General features: G+C 45.3%; 1 protein-coding gene and 1 long non-coding RNA gene across 5 annotated transcripts; one reads left to right on the forward strand and one right to left on the reverse strand.

Moving 5' to 3' along the window:
* The first annotated feature begins 772 nt into the window (after positions 1-772).
* On the forward strand, positions 773-9,961 carry LOC120643616. 4 transcript variants are annotated; one of them, XR_005663078.1, is made up of 4 exons: positions 773-2,534; positions 4,269-4,634; positions 4,847-7,466; positions 9,183-9,961. It is a non-coding gene; the product is annotated as an uncharacterized LOC120643616 (long non-coding RNA). The 4 variants fall into 4 exon arrangements; XR_005663076.1 differs by having other exon boundaries at positions 773-1,303; positions 2,093-2,534; positions 4,269-7,466; XR_005663075.1 differs by having other exon boundaries at positions 4,269-7,466.
* An 8,155-nt stretch (positions 9,962-18,116) lies between these two features.
* LOC120646096 (lysosomal Pro-X carboxypeptidase-like) lies at positions 18,117-21,232 on the reverse strand. The gene is made up of 6 exons (XM_039922810.1): positions 20,232-21,232; positions 20,034-20,146; positions 19,462-19,912; positions 19,205-19,284; positions 18,766-18,815; positions 18,117-18,607 (listed from the first exon to the last, which is right to left on the reverse strand). Exons 1-6 carry the CDS (start codon positions 20,967-20,969, stop codon positions 18,474-18,476), a joined length of 1,566 nt encoding a protein of 521 aa, XP_039778744.1. The 5' UTR covers positions 20,970-21,232; the 3' UTR covers positions 18,117-18,473.
* Between the last annotated feature and the right edge of the window lie 83 nt (positions 21,233-21,315).

The following is a 21,315-nucleotide window of genomic DNA, read 5'->3' on the forward strand; positions in this document are numbered from 1 at the left end:
TACCCTAATAGAAAAGGATTTCTTGCACCCTATAAGGGACAAAGGTATCATGTTTCCGAATGGCGTCATGGTCACCAACTAGTGGGATTGAAAGAGGTGTTTAATCATGCACATTCATCCCTTAGAAATGTGATTGAACGGTCATTTGGAGTTCTAAAGATGAAGTGGCGCATTCTCAGGAACTTGCCCAGTTATCCAGTTAACAAGCAGTCCAAGATTATAGTTGCTTGTATGGCCCTTCACAATTTCATTAGGGAATGTGACTTACAAGATCCGCATTTTGAAGAAGACGTTGAAGATGATAGTCCTCATCCAACTTATGATGACGATGGTGGTACTGGAGATGATGTCGATATGAATGCATTTCGTGATGCAATCACTACCGCTATGGTTTCGTGATTTAGTTTATAAATTAGTTGTATCCATCATTTATGTACTCAATGTTTAGAAATTAGTGCTGGTACATCTCTTGGGCTAATTGTGATATTAATCTATTTGACCTAATAGTAATATAATTATGTAGTCAAGATTGTAAAAAATTATAAAAATTATTGAATCCTGCTCGTATTTAGCAAACAAATGAGATATCATCAGCCTAAAGGGTATTTCAGACTTTATACCACTCAGCTCAGAGAATCGGCTCAAAATAATCAGGATTGCCAAACACCCAGCTTATTCAGATAGCCGATTCTCCAGACAGCTGGCTTATCTCAGAATCCTGATTCTCAGAAAAGCGAAGTCCAGAAAAGCGGAAACAAACAGGGCCGTTGTCAGAAATCAATAGATTTCAACATTTTAAGGATGGGTCGTGGTCATGTGGGGACTTCCGCCGATTGAGAGAGCACTGAACGGGAAAGGGCAATCACCTTCCCGTGGTACTGCCATCATCGCTTAGCAAATTATTGTCACGTGAGTAGTGACACTGCTGCTCCAAAGATCTATGTCAGGACTTATATTGACAGGTTCCCCATCCAAGTCTAATGTCATGCTACTGAGTACTGGCCCCATTTGGTGTAATATCAGCACTGTCATCTGGACTGTGCATAGCAGATGGAAGCGCAGGTGTGGGCCTGGCTGATCTGAATTCTGAACGGATCTCCATCTTGTACAGTATTTCTGTTATTATCATAATCCTGTATATTCGTATGTATGCAAATTTTGCTTTTATAGAAGTTCATGTAGGAGTTGGATTTCTTTTTCCCTTTGGGCTTGTTGATCTTTGCGCCTTAAGAAGAATTCAATGCAACTTACTGGATAGTGTATACTGCTACTGGAAATTTCTGTTACATTCTCCTTTGCTCAGGTGCCTCTTCCCTTTATGCCCTTAACAATTTCTTACCTTTAGCACCTAACTAAATTTTATATTGCATTTTGTTATGTTGCTCTAACATCATTTTTTTGGAAAAATATTACATACGCGTCTGGGTTTTAAATCTATGTTGCTTTTAGCTTGATGTTTTTAATTAATCTTTTCTGCCTTAAACAGTTGGTAACCAAGTGTCCTTGAGGCTCTTACCGTATGATCTTGACAATTTTTTTATTAAAATTTTAATTTGCATCAATTGTGTCTTTGCACCAACATGGCAATGAGTAAGAATATTCTAGAAATAACAACAATCACTTTCAGCCCAAATTTTCATTATCTAATAACCTGCAGTTGTTTGTATTTTGCAAACACATTTTTCTCTTTCATTTTGTAAAGAACTGTGCTATTCAATACTATGCCTTTTCCTCTTTAAAAGCTTGCTGCACTTTTGTTGCTCACAAATAAATATTGATGTGATTTTCCCTCTGTCAAGTCGTTCCTGTTACGATTACCAATTAGCCTATTTTTTAGGTCTTGCTGTATTTCTTATCAACAACCCAAAGATCTGTTCCCACACCCTGTTCTACAGAAAGATATGGATAATGGGAGGAAACATAAATACAGTTGGTTCATATTTATTTTGTTATGATTTAACAACTTGATAGCTACGGGTGGTTTCTGCTCCGAAGTGCATTTGAACATACGTTGGGTCCTTATAGAGTCCTCCACTAGTCTACCATCTGTCCATGCCACATCTGTTTCTTAAGGAAAGTACTGTTTATGCAGAAAAGCTGGCTCTATAACCACTAGCAGGGATTGAAAGTAATGGAAAACAATGCATTCAGAGGGCCATTTATCAGGTTGCTAGCCCTTTCTGGTGGACAATGCTTGTTCATGACCTTGAGGAGGCAGTGCCACAGTGGCTTCTTGGAAAGCAAGGAAATCAAGTGGCTGATTGCCTGATGGATGTATCATGGGCATTTTGTTGGTCCAGTCTGAGTTGGCCCCCCTCTGCACCAGTTTGTGGGTCGGCCTCTGCTACCCATTTTCCCAGGGGGGCCATCTCTTATATCTGATGCATCCTCATCTTGGTGGCTTTCAATCTTGTGATGGTTACTTCTAGAGCCCCACCATCATAGCAGTGACATATACTCACATGTATTCTTTCTTTGGTAGCCCATCCAATGCTGTGAGCCTGCAATGAAACTGCTAGGTTGAACATCAAAAGGTAAAAGTTGAAAATTTCTATGCATACTTTACAAGGATGACGTGATTAAACTGTACTTTGTAGTTGCCCCCCTTTGATATTTTTCTTTTCCTTGGTATGTGTTAAGTAGGGTGGGTCTACTTTATCATTATGGCAGTCACATGATCCATTGTGCTGGTGTTAAGATAAACAATTTGGTGTTCAAAAGTCTTAATCATGTAACCCTGGGATAAGGCTCGTCTTTGGCACTAAGGAAAGCTAACCCCTGCACATGGCTTGTGCTCTAGACTTCTTAGTAAGCAGACAGGAAATCTTGTTTTTGATATGGTAGTTAACCTACTTGTTTAATCATCATAACCACAGTTGCAGCAAATCCCATTCAGATGAATCTGAAACCTGCACAGCCATTGTTCCATTAGTCAATATAATGCTCTGGAACGATGTTTAACGGCTGTCTCTGTTCTGTATCTATATGTAGCAAAATACCTAGCTCTCATGCTACCTACAGTATTGCATGGTCTTAACGTTAAGAACTGACAAGTGACCCTGAATTATATATGCGGCCTACTTATTAGTTCTACTCAAGATTCTTCATGTATTTGTTTTTTTATCATTGATGCGTTTCACGAGCTGTTATGCTAACCCTTCCTTTGCTAACTATGGCTTACCCGCGGTTAAGAACCAATGTTTAGTCAGGTCATACTCCTCTAGATACCTACTTTGTTTTATTGACTGGCGGTCTAGATAATAAACTGTTGTTTGCCCCTTCTCTACACAGGCAACAAAAGTAGGAGACAGTCCTCTGTTTTTCTTTTGATACATGCTGTAAGGAATCTTGATGCTTATTGGAGTTTTGTGGCCTTTTGTGTCTTCCTTGCCCCTTAGACCATCAACTTAGCCAGCCTTTTCTAAGTATCCTACTTGGGCAAATTGAGCCCACTTGCACACTTAAACTTTCGTTGAGCCTTTCCTTCCCCAGGGAACAAAAAGGCGGAGACCGGCTTTAAAAGATTAGGACACAAAATCTCCAGGTGTCGGCATTGCTTATGCCCTCCACTCTCTCCTTCACATTGGAGTTTTGCAATCTTTTCTGCGTAAATTACAACTTATCTGTCTACCTATCCCTTATATGCCATTATTTTTTGGTCATTTCCTTTCCTACCTTTAATTATGCTGCTCTTCGCTGTCCCTTAGCCACCCAAAAACTTTGTAAGACCTACCCTCTCATGCCATTTATGCTAGTTCCATCCATCACCAACCAACCATTGACTGTTACTTTGCTATTGTCTTTTTAATTTTTCTCATAAATGGGCAAACTGCAAGTAGATGCCTGTTAGGTTCAAGAGGATGCACACGTAAACAACTGCAGTCTGATGCAAATCTTTGTGAGCTTGCAACAGCAATTTCAATGGGGCGATGAACACATATTTGGGCATAACGCTGAAACGGAAAATTTGTTATTTCGGCCCACACTAATGTCCTTTCTGATGTAGATAGCATGGAGGGCATTGCCTGCAAAATCTTGAGCATGTAAGGGGGACCATTGCTATTGATAGCATAAAGGATATCACTCAAAATATTGCTGTACAAGTGACTGATTTTCTCTTATAACATCTTCCAAAACAGCATACCACACTTTTTTTTTCGGAAAAAGAAATTTGAAATGCATTACTTTTTCACTGGTGCCTACTTATCCTTTTTTGTGAAAGCATTAGACCTATGAAGTGAAAGCAATGCACCACTAATTGATTGCAGCATAGAACAGTAGAAGCAAGGAGACGGGGGAGAGAACAAAATCCCCATGGAGATATTGCTTTGTTTGTTGAAGAGGCAGGCCTGGATACATCAACTTCACAGTTTTGTTGTTGACTGGACCCACACAGATACAGATGACACATACGTACACATCTCTGTTTGTCTCCCCTTCGATCTCCTTCGCAACTTGATGTTTGCTGAAACCTCCCACGCATGCCTGCTGCCAGATCCCGTGCAGTAAGTAGGGTTTCTGGAAGCCATGGAAAAAAAGAAAAAACAAACAGCAAAAGGCCACACTCTGGGGATGGAAGGAAGATTGCCCGGGAAACAAGGGATCTCTCCACTTCCTTCCTTTTCTTTGCACAGGTCAATTCAAACCTGTCACTTTGTGCAAGTAGTACTAGGCTGCTGCTAGCAACTACTTTGGTTGTTTGGATTCTGCAAGCATAGCCTAAAATCTCCTCATCATGTTGTTGTTATGTACTGCCCCTGTCATATTAAGTTCTAAAACTCGTTATTAGCTATAGGAACTTTATATATGATGCGTCTTATTCTGATGGTTTTACAGTGCTGACCAGGTATTGGGAGCATACGGGCTTTGATCCATGTAGCTGTAGATTGTCGTTGGTGTCTCCGGCTCTGGATCTGGTTCCGGCCCGCAGTCGAGGTTCACGCCAAACAACCGGAGCCGCCGAGGCGGTGCTGCTGATGCTGCACTGCAACTCCTGCTGTATCTGTCACACTGAGATTCTCCTGCAATTGTTCAGCAGAAATGGTGTAAGAGGTATGACGAGAAAACTAAGTTACAGTGCTTTCTTCCATTTGGTTTTCAGTCTTTTACCTGCATGTTGCATGTTGCTGTGATCATTGTCCACTGAGTGACGGTAGGCATGGGAATTGGCCGGGCTGGTTGGGTATGAACCTGATGTGCTATAGCACATTGGGCTCCAAGGCTGCTGCTCTCCGCCAGCACTCTGTGCAGGGGCCGCTACGCACACGGCGGGTGGAGATGCAGCAGCTCCTGTTGCACTCTCACCGCGGCGCCTGTAGCTGATGAACAGGCGGTCAGCCATGCCAAAGCCTCGCATCCTCTCAAAGTGCACTACGTCACCAGCATCAAGTTGCTTCTCTTTGATGTACCGGCTCCAGCCCTTGGTAAGCACGTAGCTCTGGCTGCTAGTCCAGTATGAGTACCGGAACCTCCATGGCTTGCCGGCCTCATCCTCAAAGGACAGGATCAGGCCCTTCTCACTGGAGTCGCCGCTGAGGGGAAAGTACCTCTCGGCATGCTGCTTGGGGATCACCAGTCTGTTGAGCTTGCCTACATCGCTTGGCGTCAGGGGCTTCTCGAACAGGTACTCCTTCTCGTAGTTGTGTTGGTAGTGTAGGTTCGTGTACATGGCTACACCCCAGGGCCAGGCCTGAGGGTGCTCCTGGGAGAGGTGATTCATGGCCGTTCTGCTTGCTGGAGGGGAAGAAAGAGTTTGGGGAGCGAACAAGTGTGTGTTAGGTTCCTGTCTGCAGCGAAAGCTTGCCGGTAGGGAGGAGTAGCAGTGATGGTGTGTCGCGTAGAGAACCATGCAGGTTTCTTGGTCCGGCATTTATAGCCTACCAAGGAGAACATTGGGGGCGTCTATGGGATGCAGTATTAATATTTCCCTGGTGGTACATGAGCGATGAGGTCTTGATGCATTTGATCTTGGAGGCGGAGGGCAGGAGTTTTTAATCTGGGCTAGACAGGAGGAATCAAAGTGAAGGGCTTCAGAGGTGCTGAGGTTAGAATATGTAGTCTGAGCATGGCTGATGAGGGACGATCAGGTGGTGGCACTTCAAAGTTGGAGCCTGGCCATTGTGGACTAACCACAGCCATCCAGGGAGGTGGAGAGGAGTAGGCCCTACCATTGCTTTCCATGTGCTTTGGTGGTTGGAGCCTACGTGAGACCACTGTCATTAGCTCCGGATTTTAACCTGCAAAGTCTAGGTTTTTCAGTTCAATCTGCCTCTAGGACGGTGAAAGAAAGTGCTGGTTAGGAGCTGAAGCTTGTAGATTCTGGAGGCACGAGGTACCCTAGGCTAGATTAGGTGAAAAGATGCATCGATAGATTGGCAGCAGTTTTATACCTGTGGTCCGCTTGAGAATAGCTGGTGAGCAGTTACTGGTTCAGGGTACACTGATCTCGCAGGATGTGACACTTGAGGTGTATGGGCCGTGTGCTCTAACTATCACGCACTATTTTGTACTAGTACCAGCCATTTTCTGATCTCAGATTCAATACAATCAAGGGTTTTGTCAGGCCTGTCTCATTGAATAGGTGGCTGACCACCTAATATAGCTGCAAAAACTTCCAAGTAACAAACTGGTTCTAGTTGGATTCTTACAAAATTGATTGAATTGGCTGTAAGATATTGTTTTCTCATTCAAACCATCCTTGTAGGACAACCTGCCTCTGTTGAGGACACTGGGGGTACAAATGCAAAGCGAGAATTCTCTATTCCCCCGTGTTAGCTGATCTTTTGTAAGGATTGGTGCTCTCATGCATTGGGCATTTGGGGAGCACCTCTCGTTGCTGGAGGATTGGGATGCAGAACAGTATATGATCTGTTTATTTACATTTTTAATGACAGATCTGTATCAAACTCTGTATAATATTAAGGACAAAATCAGCAATGTCGCTTTGCTTGGTACTTTGGAGACAGGTATTCCATCACATGGTAACGGACGGAGTAGTACATGGTTAGATACATTGTATGCTGACTAATATATGCCTTTGTTAAGCATTATTCAGTTTGTCAACCTTTGGGAAACCAGCGGGCCATTAGGGCCCCTCGTTCTGTTAGTAGATGCGGTCAAGAGTCCGGCCACAATAGTGACTGAATGGATCTTCAAAGATAATCACTCCACCGATTCCGTTACTTGGCTTTTTCCAACATTTAGGTGACTTCCATATATTTGGAAATGACAGATACAGTTTTTTTTTCTTAACTAGCTTTTTCTCTTTTGGATCCAGGACCAGAGAAGCGGGAATATGCGATTATTATCTCACGTGGCATTAGTCTTATCTGACCTGCTTTCTGTTCCTGGGGCTTCAAGTTCCCAAGCGCCAAAATATTCTAACATTGGAATTGGAAATAGGATCAAGATTGAACCTGCACAAAGATCTGCCTTCTCCAATTTCTAAAAGCATTTTGAATCAGATGGTAAGATTTTTGTCCCCAGGTCCTTTTCTCTACTGATGGGTGTACAACTTTAGTCTCCTCACAGTCCATCACCCCTAATAGATGCAAATCCCCATGCATTATTCTTAACTCTTTTGTTTTCTGTGTGCATGAACATAGAAACATGGAACATAGGAAGTTGATAATCACTTGCTACATGCACAAATGCACTGCAAAAGACTAGCATACTTTGTGGCATGGCATAGTTAATCTTGATTAAACTATAAGTAGTCTATATTTAGCATCTCTTGGAGTATGAAACAGCATGAAGCCATGAACGTTCATGGAATCTTGTCTACAAAAGCCGTGAAGGTTACTCAATTGCAGCTCGATGCAAATGATGAGCCCTTTTTTGCAAAGTTGAATAGGCTTGTAGAGGGGCATGTTTCAGTTTTCTAGTGGTCTCTGGGATGAGACCATGAGATACTTTATAAATATATGTGAGTTCCCATTATAAAGGTTTATTTGACCACGCAAACTTGATGAGAAGACCTTGTGAAAAACTTTAAACATGGAGAAACACAATGTACACAAGTTTGCAGTCACAAATTCACATTTTTAACTCAGGCTCTTCTAATATTGGCAACAGCATATTTGCATGTATTGCATTGACCAAGAATGAAGATACTTCATTTAAATGCGAATTTGTTAAACATGTGAACGTACTAGATTGTAACACGGGTACTAATTTGCAGCACCGGAATAGTGCATGCACTTGTTATGAATTTTGACCAAGTGCACAATATTTAAAACATGACCATGCGAGTCCCACTAGGGAACCACGCAGCAGGTCCTTTTCTTAACTCAATCATGCAGCTCACCTGCCCCAAAGGTTTTGATAATGTAGGTTTGGTTTCTCCATGCACATGAATGATTTGGTATCTTGCGGAATTGAATACAGGATAACCCAAGATAAGTGGACACATGCTATTGCTCCTGGTTTTGTTTATTGCTGTGGTCTCGGTTCCTTTTTCGTACGGCCATGCTTGTTTCGCCAAAGTTCATGCATGTAGTGTGCTGAAAAAACCTCGAGCACCATGTTACCCTCACTCCGCTCACAAATGCTGCCGTGGAAATGTGCAATTAAGCTTTGCTGATTTGGACCTAACCATTTGTTAGCTAGCCTGAAATCATACGTACAAGCTACAGGATCTGTGTTTGAAAATTAAATGTTGTCACAACCTATCACTATCAGCACAGGACATATTGCTACAAAACTTGATGGTAAGAGCAAATGCTTAACAGATCTACTATTACCATGCCTAAACTGGTGTCAGTTTCTAAAACTCTGCTAGGATGCATGCGTCAGTTTAAGTTGTGCGCATTAACATTAATTGTCAAAGCATTTATATACTGATAGTCCGTGATTCCTGTTATATATCATCAATAATTGAGAGCATCATGCGATCGACTATCATGGCAAATCCTCATATATGCCCTGAAAAACTCTAAACTGCTACAGTGAACACTGCTTGCCCTGGTGTGCCTGGCAATCATATGGGAGGGAAAAACAAACCTAGCTGTAGATTATTCCCTTGCATAATTGCCATCCTTTGCTTTTGCCTTTTGGAAGGAGGCAAGCAGCATCCTGGAGCACATCTCGCAAGATCTCGCCGGCTCACAAACTTTTTTCCCCCCTCTCTTCATTCCTTTGCGCCAGGACCATCCGTCCAACTGATGTCATTTCTGTGGTTGCAGGGTGCAGCTCGGCCTCGGCTGTACGTGCTCTTGGCGATCTTCGAGGCTGACTAAAACTTTCTGCGCCACGCACGTCCACGACTGCCGCATCTCTGCGCCGGCGATCTTGATCTCTCTGGAGCGAGACGATCTGAATTCTGAGGCCGAGCCGGGCCTTCTTCTTTCTTTCTCGCGCACTGAGGAGCGAGATGTTGGGTGCTCAGCTGGTGACGAGACGGGGACGGGAAGGAAGGCGATGATGGGGGAGAGGAACTGGTATGCTGGGCGGACGCCTTTTCTTGCCGTGGCAGGGGCTGCAGGGCGTCGTGCCGCTGCGTCATCGTCTACCTTTTCTCGTACGTGTCAGCGTGGGAGGAGGAAGGAAGGCTTCTTCGGTGGCGCAGGAGCAGGGGGGACAAAGCGGACGCAACAAAGCGCCTGTGGCGAGGCGTGACCGTTTGAACAGTGTCTGAATCGCTGTGCCTGTGTGGCTGTGCATGACACTGTGATAGTGTGTGATGGGCTGATGGCTAGTTGCTGCCTTTTGAGAAGTGCTCCGAGTCCCAGAGGCAGTTGGTTTGAGGTCGCCAACTCACTGAGTAAGGGTTGGTGTAGACAATTGGGTTCTGTTAGACTCTGGTAGGTACGAGTCTGGGTTTTAGCTATGCTCTGGAGCTCTGTTTCTGTTTGTAAGCCTATCTGTCAGTGTGGATTGTTTGGCCGGCTGGTTGGCGAGCTGGATCGTGGAACGAGGGTGGAAGGGTGAATTGACCTTTCTAACCCTTTCTGGGTGAGTGTTAGGCCCTGTTTAGTTTTCAGAAAATTTTCTACAGTACCCGTTACATCGAATTTTTAGACACATGCATGGAGCACTAAATGTAGTTGAAAAAATAACTAATGACACAGTTGATTAGCACGAAACGAATCTTTTAAGCCTAATTAGTTCATAATTGAACATTAATTGTCAAATAACAACGAAAGTACTACAGTGTCAAAATCCAAAAAAATTCACGAACTAAACAAGGCCTTACTGTGTTTTTGTTTGATCATTTTTTTTAGATAAGGGATAAAGCGGTAGATCATGTACATGTTGAATGAATGGATGGATGGATGGTACCTTTTACTTTGTAAAAAGGATAACCTTACAAAACACGCCTTTGGTCACTCTAGTTCTAAATAAGTGCCGTTTTGGGCAAAATGTGTGAACTTTGACAAGCAGTGACAACATTTCATTCCAAACATTTGGACTGAATTGAAGTTGATTATTTTTTCTTAATAAAAAAAAGACGAAGTTGATTCTCATTTAAAACACACACACACACACACACAAGAAGTTGAATTGGGGTCACTCTTGCAGGTGCAGCACAATGTTTTTTTTTCCTCTCCTCCCCTGTCAAGCTGGTGCAGTGATCACCCTCTCACTGACACAGGATTGGAGCACAGGAGCAGGAGGCAGCAGACGGAGCGGTGGCGTAGGCCGCCGGTAACGTGCGGCAGGTGCCTGCCTTGCCCCCGGCCGGTGATGGGCGTGTTGACATGAGAACAGGGGAGCGGCGGCGGCTGGTCCTCCGTCACGTCCTGGATGGCCGCCGCCTCGCCCACCTGTCTTGCACGGCGCAGCTCCTGGCCGGGGGCCGGCGGCCGGCGGAGCTGCATGCCACCTTCCTGTAGCTGTAGCTGTAGCTGTAGGGGCTGCACTGCGCTGCCAGTGCACCATAATTGGCAGTCAGGTGACACCTGACCCTGCACGAAACCAACCAGGCTCCGCCCTCGTGTCTCATGTCATGCCAGTGGCAAGCGCGCTCGCCGGTGACGCCACCGGATCTCTGGGTGGCTGATCGGCCTGTCAGGCCGGCGCGCCATGGGCCGTCCTCATGCATGGTCCCCCACCCCACCACCCCATTCACTCTGATCCGTCGTCCTTGACACATGTTTGGGTTGGGAGTGGAGACTGGAGAGCAGGAGCATCATGCATCCATCATGGGCGCCGCAACCAGCAATTGGGCACTTGGAAAAGGCGGCATTCAAACTGTTGTCGTGGTAGATCCGGCCGATGATTGATTGCAGATGAGGGCCGGGGATAGTGGAGTGGAGCTCGTTATGGTACGTGCTGCTGCTCATCCTCTGCCCTGTCGTGCATCATGTGCGACCACCCGATCTCAGGTCAGGTTGGCCATCGTTCCTGCTGCACGGCCTCTCTTTCTTTCAGAGATAGAGAGGGAGAGAGAGCCGCAAAGGCTCACTATCATCAGCCCTCTCACTACTGTTGGCACCTTGATTGGATCATCGTCGGAGCCTTTTATGGTTACGCCTACCGCCGGTGAAGCCGTGCCAGATCATTCGGCTAGATGGGTCTGGCATCATTTAATGCTCTCTGTTGCTTTAGGGCCGATGGGAATCCTCCAAACTGCGGTACAGTGCCTATCCGCCAGTTTGAGCCGGTGTTTCACGAGTCGCCCACCTCCTTCTTTCTCCTCTGTTCTCTCTTTCCGCTAGCTATGATTTTTCTGATGTGTACACCTCCCCAGCCCGCCTAACTGGCATTACAATACTTGCTCTTATGCTTCTCCTCACCTTCAGTTTCCTCGTGAGCAGCTGCAGGCCTTTGTTGCAGAGTGATCGATCACTAGGAGCCTTCGGCCTGCCAGATGCGCCTGGCGCCTGCACGTTCCGGAACAGGGACATCGATAGATCTCTACCCGCCGGTTTCTTTGCGGCGCAGTTCAGGATCGATTAGGTACAAGATGATCAGGCGGCAGTCATCGGTTGTACGATCATCTGCTGGCTAATGCGTATGTCCGCTTGTGCATATGATTGTTCTAGTGTGAAATTTCTATCCTAAAAGAGTTTAGCAATCTATAGTGTTTTCTATCAAGAAACTACTCAATGAAAGTAAAGGCACACAAATTGCTAATACGAAATGCGGAAGCTTAAAGAGCGGGATAGGAGAAAGCAAACTCTCGACGCGGGTGTTTATCCCGTGCTTCGGTTAGCCACAAAGGCACACCTACATCTACGTTGTTGTAGCACTCACTAAGAGTATTGCTACTGGACCACCAAGTCTCTTCCGTGAACACAATCACGGTCACCTTGGCCCCGGGTTCCACTAAGGAGCAAATCCACAAAGGATGGGGGTCTCCACGTCCCCCGCACAAAGTTGTCGTCGCCGCTCTACACCAAGTCGGAGGGTCGATGACGTGCCGGCGAGCTTTCAAAGCTCCAAGGTGCCGGCGCACCGAAATATTCTTTTGGTTCACTTAAGAACCACAGCACAAAGGCTCAAGGCCTTACAATCTCACTCACTAAGAGCTAATCCTTTACACAACACTCTCAAAGTGTGCTAAGGATATGATCACTATGCTGTTGTATGGCTTGGAGGTGTTCTTGAGTATGTGTGGGAAGTCTAGCAACTCCAGCAATCTTCAAATGGCCGGAGGATGCCATATATATAGGCCTCCAAGTCGTGGAGGCGTTGCTCCAACGGTCAGTAAGAATCTGCGTACCATCGGATGAACCGATGCCTCTGCTTGGGGTAGCGTCGGTTCATCCGGTCACTCTCAGACTCGAAGTAGCCGTTGAACTTCTGACGCAGTCTGCGACCCCACCGATTTAACCGATGACATGGCGTCGGTTCAACTGGTCACTCACAACACTCAACTAGACGTTGGCCTCTTTCTATCCTGCTGACGTCATTACACCGGTGCTTTGTTTCGATGCATCACCGGTGCTGAAGGATCTTCTTCTGGGCGTTTGACATCGTCTCTGGAACATAGTATGCCCAATGCACCGATGCCTGTCGTGATGCCGTCGGTTCAACCGGTGCCTCACATGATCGTCACTTGAGCTTCAGAGACGCTCAGACTTGCATCAAAGACCAGGGCGTCGGATCTTCCGACAACCATCGGATGCACCGATGCTTAGGCATCGGTTCTTCCGGTGCTACTGATTTCTTCAGAACTCGTCCAATTCAACGTTTCTTTGAGTTCTTTCTTCGTGTTTTGCTTTGCATGGCTTTTTTACTTTATCCCTGGGATCTAGAAATGTTCTCTTAACAAAACTATTAGTCCCATTGATTGCGTCGTCATTCGATCACAAAAATCACTCGAAATGGCATAAATGGTGCCATGTTCGTTACAATCTCCTCCTTTTTGGTGATTGATGATAAAACAATCAATGCAAGCATAATATTTGCAAAAATTGATAAATTTAACGGCTTGATACCAATTGAAACCAATTGAAACCGCTTACGCTTGCTTGGATGCTTACCATCATCCAATGATGACTTGGCCTCCCCCTAAAAACCATGATTCCCCCTTTGATTCTCCCCCTTTTTTGCTACTTCTCCCTCATGACTTGATTCATTTGGCATGTCACCTTCTTTGGAATATACTTTTCCTTCTTGGAAAAACATATCTCCCCCTTTGTTAGAAAACATGCCTTGCTTTGATCCACATTTCTCTCCCTTTGGAATCAAATCACCTAAGAGGTCTTGCAAAACAATATAGCTCAAGAGAAGATTAGTAGTCTAGGGAGTTAGTTCCATGACTCATGATCCAATGATATGATATCAATGAAGATACCAATTGAAAAATTCACTACGGTGGATCACAAAATCACGAAACTAGCATGACATGAGCTAAGCTCTCCATAAGTATATGCACAAAATGATAATGTGAAAATCAAGTGCACAACTAGATGTTATAACTAGAGAGTTTAGATCATATCCTGCACGAAGGTAGCTCTAAAATAAATAGAATATGACAGGAATATTAATTGAATGAATTTAGAACCTTACATACCTTCGGAAGTAATTTGTTTACCTTTTATGTATCAATTTGAAAGTGACTTGCAAATGATACCAAATGAAGTTGAATACCAAATGAAAGTCTTTGAGGTCAAGGATACTTGATACACCAAGGTTAAGCAAATGTATGAGTACATAGCCTATGAACTTAGATATGAGTATTTAAGTTCAATAGAGCATGGCTCAATATGCATGAAAGCACAATTTATCTAATCACTCTTATAGAGTTGTTTGTTCACATTGATCGTGAGAAACATTCTCTTAGAGTGTTAACTCCATCGTGAGACTACAAAAGATAAATTTAGATACATGTTAGTCTCAAAATCACAAATCATAGGATGAACTCCCCCTAAATGTGTGCATTTAGTGTTTGAGTTACCAAGCAAATATATGCACATAGATTTTGACACAATTAGAAAGTTTAGCTTATAGCTTGTGTTCATGGTACACATATGAAATGCATACCTTTTGAGATACATGTACCATGAAGGGTAACCTTGTGTAGCTTTCTACACACTTATCAAACCATGTAGATTGCTCATGGGTTAGAATCATGACACAAACAACCCACCATATATAGCACTAGGAGATGCAATGTATGCAAACAACCTAACAAAAAAGCAATGGAGCTACATGATACTTGAATTGAAATCTAGCTACCATTACCTTATGAGGGACATGAGCAACAAATGTCCAAGTTGTGAGCTTAGCTTCTTTGGCTTGAACCTTCACTTCAACTTGTAAGCTAAGCATCCAAATCCCCCGAAACCATTCTTGGGCTTCAAGTCTCCTTTGGAACCCAACCCCTTCATATTGGTGATGGTGTCCTTGGGCACCCAAATGGAGTGGTTCCAACTCCTTTCCTTCTTCCCAACCTTGTGAGCAACCACCTTGCCATTGGTCTTCTTTTTTATCACATAGGAGTTGCTATTGCTTTTATTCCTTGGTTGGGGACACTTGTTGGATTTGTGGCCTTCTTTGTGACACTTTGAGCAAGTCACGGCGGACCCCTTCTCAAGCTTCTTCACCATGTTTTCATGGTTATCTTGAGAATGTTGGACATTGCTCTCTATGCCTTTACCCTTCAATCTATATAAGTCCTTTATGAGCCTTTCCACTTCATGCTTGAGCTCATCATTCTCCTTGGCAATGAGATCATCACATGATTCTACAACAACATTCTCATTGCATTTCTCATTGCAAGGGTTAGAGCAAGAATCATCAATTAAATCAATTCAAGAAGTTGAAGCATCTACCCTAGAGATAGGAATTGCATAATGGATAGTTTGCTTCATTTCCAAAGAGTCATTAGTATCATTAATGCTCTCAAATTTTAATTTGAGCTCTTCATGCTCCTTGCTAAGCAATTTGAATTTGCACATTAAATCTTCAAAATTTGTAGCAAGAGAAGCATTTAGATCTATGAGAGCACTAAGATTTTTAATTTCTTTTAATTGTTTCTTAATGACTTTTTGGTGCTCATGAATAAGATCAACAAGTTCATCAATTAAAGGAGAGTCGGAGTCATCACCACTTGCATCGCTAACCATACCTTTGGCCATAAAGCAAGTGTTGGATGATGAAATTTCTTGTTTGATTCATCACTTGAACTTGCACTTGATTCTTCACCACTGCTAACCCATTCACCAAATATGGCAAATGATTCATGATTGGGCTTCTTCTCCTTCTTTGCCTTGTTCTTCTTTAACTTCTTCTCAACCTTCATAACTTGATTGTGAGGCCCATCTTTGAAGAAGACCACATACCCCATGGAGTTGATTTCCTTCAGGCATTTGTTCATCTTCTTTACTTGTTTGTAAAGGTAGGGGTTCATTGACTCTTGATCATCACTTGAGGAGTTTTGGCATGCCTCCTCTTCTTCCTCTTCACTTGAGCTATCTTTGATGGCCATCTTCTTCAACTTTTTGACTTGCTTGCATGCAAGTGCACTATGTGTTGGTGAAGAAAGTGGCACTCTTGGCTTGATATCATGACGTAGCTCATGGGCGATCACCTTGTTGAGGACTTGATTTGGTGTCATTGTGTTGATATCTTTCTCATATAGAATTGTGGTCACCAAATCATAGTCCGGCCTTCGGAGTGAGTGAAAGATCTTGCGAATGAGTTCCAAATCTTCAATTTTCTTCAAATCTAAAGAGTTAATCTCATTCACAAGAATATTCAACCGTGAGTACATAGTTTCGACATTTTCATGATCAAGTTGCTTGAAGCTATTAAATTTATCAATGAGAACATGATATCTTTCATTTGCAACATCTTTTGTGCCTTCATGGTTCTCACCAATAGTTTTCCATAAAACTTTAGCATTTTCGCAAGCAAACACACGGTTGAACACATTTTCACCATGAGAGTTTAAAATAGCACACTTGACTATAACATCATATTGCTTCTCTTATTGACTATTTCTCTTAGTTCCTTCACTTGTTACTCTCTAAACATTTAGGCCCTTAGCTTGGAGGTGTGATTGCATCAAAATCTTCCATCGTTGGAAGCCCGTGTCATCGAAACGTAGAGGAGGTCTTAGAGAATTCATCCTTTCCCCTAAAAGAGCTAACTCACTAGGCGGTGAAGCCTAACCGATCAAGTGAGCCGGTAAACACAAATTGCCAATGGAATTGAATTTCTTTGTGATAGAAGTGAGTCCCTGCTCTGATACCAATTGAAAGGACCGGTGGCGCGCTCTAACCTAAGAAGGGTAGGGGGTGAATTAGGCAAACTAAAAACTTAGACATATGGATCCAACTATTTGCACAATATTAAACTAAAACATGCTATCTAGATGTGCAACTATAGTTGTTCTAGTGTGAAACCCCTATCCTAAAAGAGTTTAGCAACCTATAGCCTTTCCTATCAAGAAACTACTCTATGAAAGTAAAGGCACACAAATTGATAATACGAAATGCGGAAGCTTAAAAAGCGGTATAGGAGAAAACAAACTCTCGGACGCGGGTGTTTATCCCGTGGTCCGGTTAGCCACAAAGGCACACCTACATCCACATTGTTGTAGCACTCACTAAGAGTATTGCTACTCGGCCACCAAGTCTCTTCCGTGAACACAATCACGGTCGTCTTGGCCCCGGGTTCCACTAAGGAGCTTCTCCACAAAGGATGGGGGTCTCCACGTCCCCCGCACAAAGTTGTCGTCACCGCTCCACACCAAGTCGGAGGGTCGATGACGTGCCGGCGAGCCTTCAAAGCTCCAAGGTGCCGGCGCACCGAAATCTTCTTTTGATTCACTTAAGAACCATAGCACAAAGGATCAAGGCTTTGCAATCTCACTCACTAAGAGCTAATCTTTTACACAACACTCTCAAAGTATGCTAAGGGCTAAGGATATGATCACTATGTTCTTGTATGGCTTGGAGGTGTTCTTGAGTATGTGTGGGAAGTCCAGCAACTCCAGCAATCTTCAAATGGCCGGGGGATGCTATATATACATGCCTCCAAGTCGTGGAGCCATTGCTCCAACGGTCAGCAAGAATCTGCGTACCATCGGATGAATCGATGCCTCTGCCTGGGGTAGCGTCGGTTCATCCGGTCACTCACAGCACTCAACTAGCCGTTGGCCTCTTTCTCTCCTGCTAACGTCATTACGCCGGTGCTTTGCTCCGATGCATCACCGGTTCAACCGGTGCTGAAGGATCTTCTCCTGGGCTCTTGACATCGTCTCTGGAACATAGTATGCCCAATGCACCGATGCCTGTCGTGATGCCGTCGGTTCAACCGGTGTCTCACATGATCTTCACTTGAGCTTCAGAGACGCTCAGACTTGCATCAAACACCAGGGCGTCGGATCTTCCGACAACCATCGGATGCACCGATGCCTAGCATCGGTTCTTCCGGTGCTACTGTTTTTTGCAGAACTCGTCCAATTCAGCGTTTTTTTAGTTCTTTCTTCGTGTTTTGCTTTGCATGGCCTTTTTACTTTATCCTTGGGATCCATAAATGTTCTATTAACAAAACCATTAGTCCCATTGATTACGTTGTCATTCGATCACCAAAATCACTCGAAATGGCATAAATGGTGCCATGTTCGTTACAATGATCCTCTAAAAATGCTAATGATCACTAGGTGTTTCTTTATGTACTCTATGAACTAAATAATCTTCATGTAAACTTTGTCTTCTCTTAATAAAAGATATGCTCAGACACGGTTGATTAAAATAATTTAATCTATGAACTAATAACAATCTTCATGATTTCTCAGAGAAATGAACTTAATAGAACTAGGAGTTTACGGCATTGTTGATGCCTTCGCATCCGAAGGGTTGCTCCTAATAATCAAAAGTCTGATTTTTGGCTCTCAGTCTGATACGGAGTCTAAAAGCAAATAACAACAGCAAGCCTAGTCTGCGAAACAACGACACGAAACCCACTAGCTAGCCTGGGAAAGAACTGATCGAAGAGGAAAACGAGGAGATCATCAACCCAAAGAAACAGCACAGGATCGGAGATCTCTGCTTCCTATAGCTATGGCGGCGCGGCCTTCAAGTCGAGATGGCCTCGTCGCTGTAGTATTGCTTGAGCCAGCGCGCTATGATCCTCGTCTCCTTGGCCCGCACCCGCGTCAGCCACTCGGGATCGTCCTTGTTGGAGAACCTCAGATCCACGTGGTGCGCGCCTGATCAGATCAATCGATCACATTGCGGTATACACAGATCAATTCTTAATTAGTTCAAATTTACATATTTGAAATGCATTGCATTGCATTGAAGCGAAGAGGAAAATGCTGCAAAATTCAAAATGAGAAAAGGGAAAGTGCATATTAATTCCACTCACCTTTCGGCTCCACCAGCGCGATGATGCTGTCAGAGATGCTCTTCAACATGCTGAAAATCAGAAATGCTCTTCAGTTGGCTGTTGTCCAATGCATGCAATGCAAGGACCATGTATTTGTCTTGTTAATTTCTGTTTGAATCTAACTTTAACTTTTAAAATTCTACTCCCTCCATTCACTTTTGATAGATATATTTTAAAAACTCAAATGTTCACAAATGATAGCTATATTTGCTAATGGCATGGGCTGTGGCAATAAATAGCACTGGTAACGAGGAGTTTCCAGTTAAAGCATTGGAGGACCAACAAAAAAGTCCGTGTTGTATTTATTATATGATAAGTAAAGTTGTTTTCCTTGGTCATTGTGTCAAGATGAAATATAGCTATCAAAAGTGAACGGAGGGAGTACTATGTTTACGTCGAATTCGGACCGTTATATTACCCGCCGGTGCTCCACGGATCCCGCAGCCCGTTGAAGAAGAGGATGTTGCTAGCGGATCTCTTCAACACATTCCCAATATCCTGAAACATGTATAGGAATTTTTTTTCAAAAAAAAAGAAAGAGAATCCAATTAGTAACTGGGCCAGAAAATAAATACAGCCCATGGATTAATCAATAAACCAGGCCACGAACTGGGCCCAGCCCAGCCCACGGCCCAGTAGGAATCATCATCTTCCTCAAAAAAAAAAAAAGCTTACGTATCCGCCGAACTCGGTCTCGAGCCAGAAGGGGCGCGGCGGCAGGCCGGTGGCGTTGCGGCAGCTGTCGAGGACGTCGGTGAAGTTGAAGGGCCATGGCGGCTGCAGGATGCTGTCGTTGCTGAGGCCGTAGGTCATGAGCACCATCTCCGTGCACGCCTGCCAGTCCCACCCCTCGAGCATGCCGTAGGGGTCGTCCTCCTCCTCGCCGCGGAAGCACGCCGCGCCGCCCGTGTGGTTGTAGTAGACTTCCATGGCGGCCCGGACGCGGGACAGAGTCTCGCCGCCGCCGCCGGAGCCCGCCGGGTGGCGGTCCACGGCGCGGCACATCTCGCGCACCGGGTACGCCGGCAGCGGCGTCAGGAACCCCGAAGCCGTCGGGTAGTCCGTCATCGCCGCGTACACCACCGCGCTCTCCAGCAGCGACGGGATGTCCTCCACGCTGCTGCCACTGCAATTAATTCATGTTCAAACGATTATTTATATTAATTTGTGATCCCAGCCCGCAGATAATGTACGTTTCTACGAAATCCCCTCAAATTTCAAATTTGGATGCATCGTGTCGTCCTTACTTGCACATGTTGAATGTACTCTTCATCCGTGCCCTGCCTTCCTTGGTGGCGAGCAACCTGTCGAGCTCCGCCCACGAGTCACGGAGCACCTCGTAGCAGTGCTTGCTCTCGCTCTGAACAAACAAAAATCAAAAGGAGGATCCATGCATCGATCGAGCATTCAAATTTAAATTCGAATTACGAACTAGCATCAATTACCTTGAAGTCGTCGGTCATGCGGTCGTAGAAGGCGTAGGGGTCGGCGAGGCCGTAGAAGCTGAGGATGGGCGCCGACGAGGCGACGGCGCCCATGACGATGTGCGTGTACTTGAGGCGCATCCACACGGCGAGCATGCCGCCGTAGGAGCCGCCGAGCACGACCACGGGCGCCGCCGGCGCGCTCAGGTTCGCCTTGAGGCTGAGCACGAAGGACGCGTAGTCGGCGAGGGCCTGCGTCACGGTGAGGTAGCCCTTGGCGGCGGCGTCCCGGAACGCCGCCGCCCGGCTGCCCCCGAACGGCATCGACCGGCCGTAGTAGCGGTGCTCGACGAAGACGAGCATGGCGCCGAACCGCGGCGCCGCCTCCCACATGAGGCCGGTGTTGTTGGCGAAGAGCTCCACGTCGCCCTCGTTGCCGGCGTACAGGAAGATGGGCGCCGTCCGGCCGCGCCAGAAGGTGTCGTTCACGAGGTAGCGCTGCTGGAACGTGGCGTAGCTCGCTGGGGCCGAGTTGAAGTGGTCCAGGCGCTGCGTGTAGTGCCGCGTCTCGTACTGGACCACCGCCGGCACGGACGCGCCCGCGTCGCCGCCGGGCGGCGGCGGCGATGACGAGGTGTGGTGGTAGCGCCTCGCCAGCGACGGCGGCCGCGGTCGCCTGACGACGGCGCCGCCCACGCCGGCGGCCGCTTGGCACCAGAGTAGCAGTAGAAGAAAACCGGCAGCGATCAACCTATCCATGGCTGCTGGTAGTGTTTGATCAATGATGATCTACTAATTAAGCTAGTAGATCGTTCGTTGTAGATGGATTCAAGAAATGGATGTGACGGATATAAGAAGCTAACCGAAGAGGATATACTCGAACTCGATCGAATATGGTTGCGAAATTCATGCTGATCGTTTACTGGGTGATGAATTGGGTCGATCGGCGCACAGAAAAATCGGATGGAAGGCTTCTCGGTTAGTTTTGACTAGAGTTCGTTGCTTGGACGTGGTTGGAAGTTGGAACGTGTCCATGGCCTATTTTCACCCCGTTTTTTTATTACCTCTTTATCTTTTCTTCTTGGTCCAACGTCTGATTCCTCCG

Source organism: Panicum virgatum, chromosome 8K (assembly GCF_016808335.1).
Source record: "Panicum virgatum strain AP13 chromosome 8K, P.virgatum_v5, whole genome shotgun sequence".
Lineage (NCBI taxonomy): Eukaryota > Viridiplantae > Streptophyta > Magnoliopsida > Poales > Poaceae > Panicum > Panicum virgatum.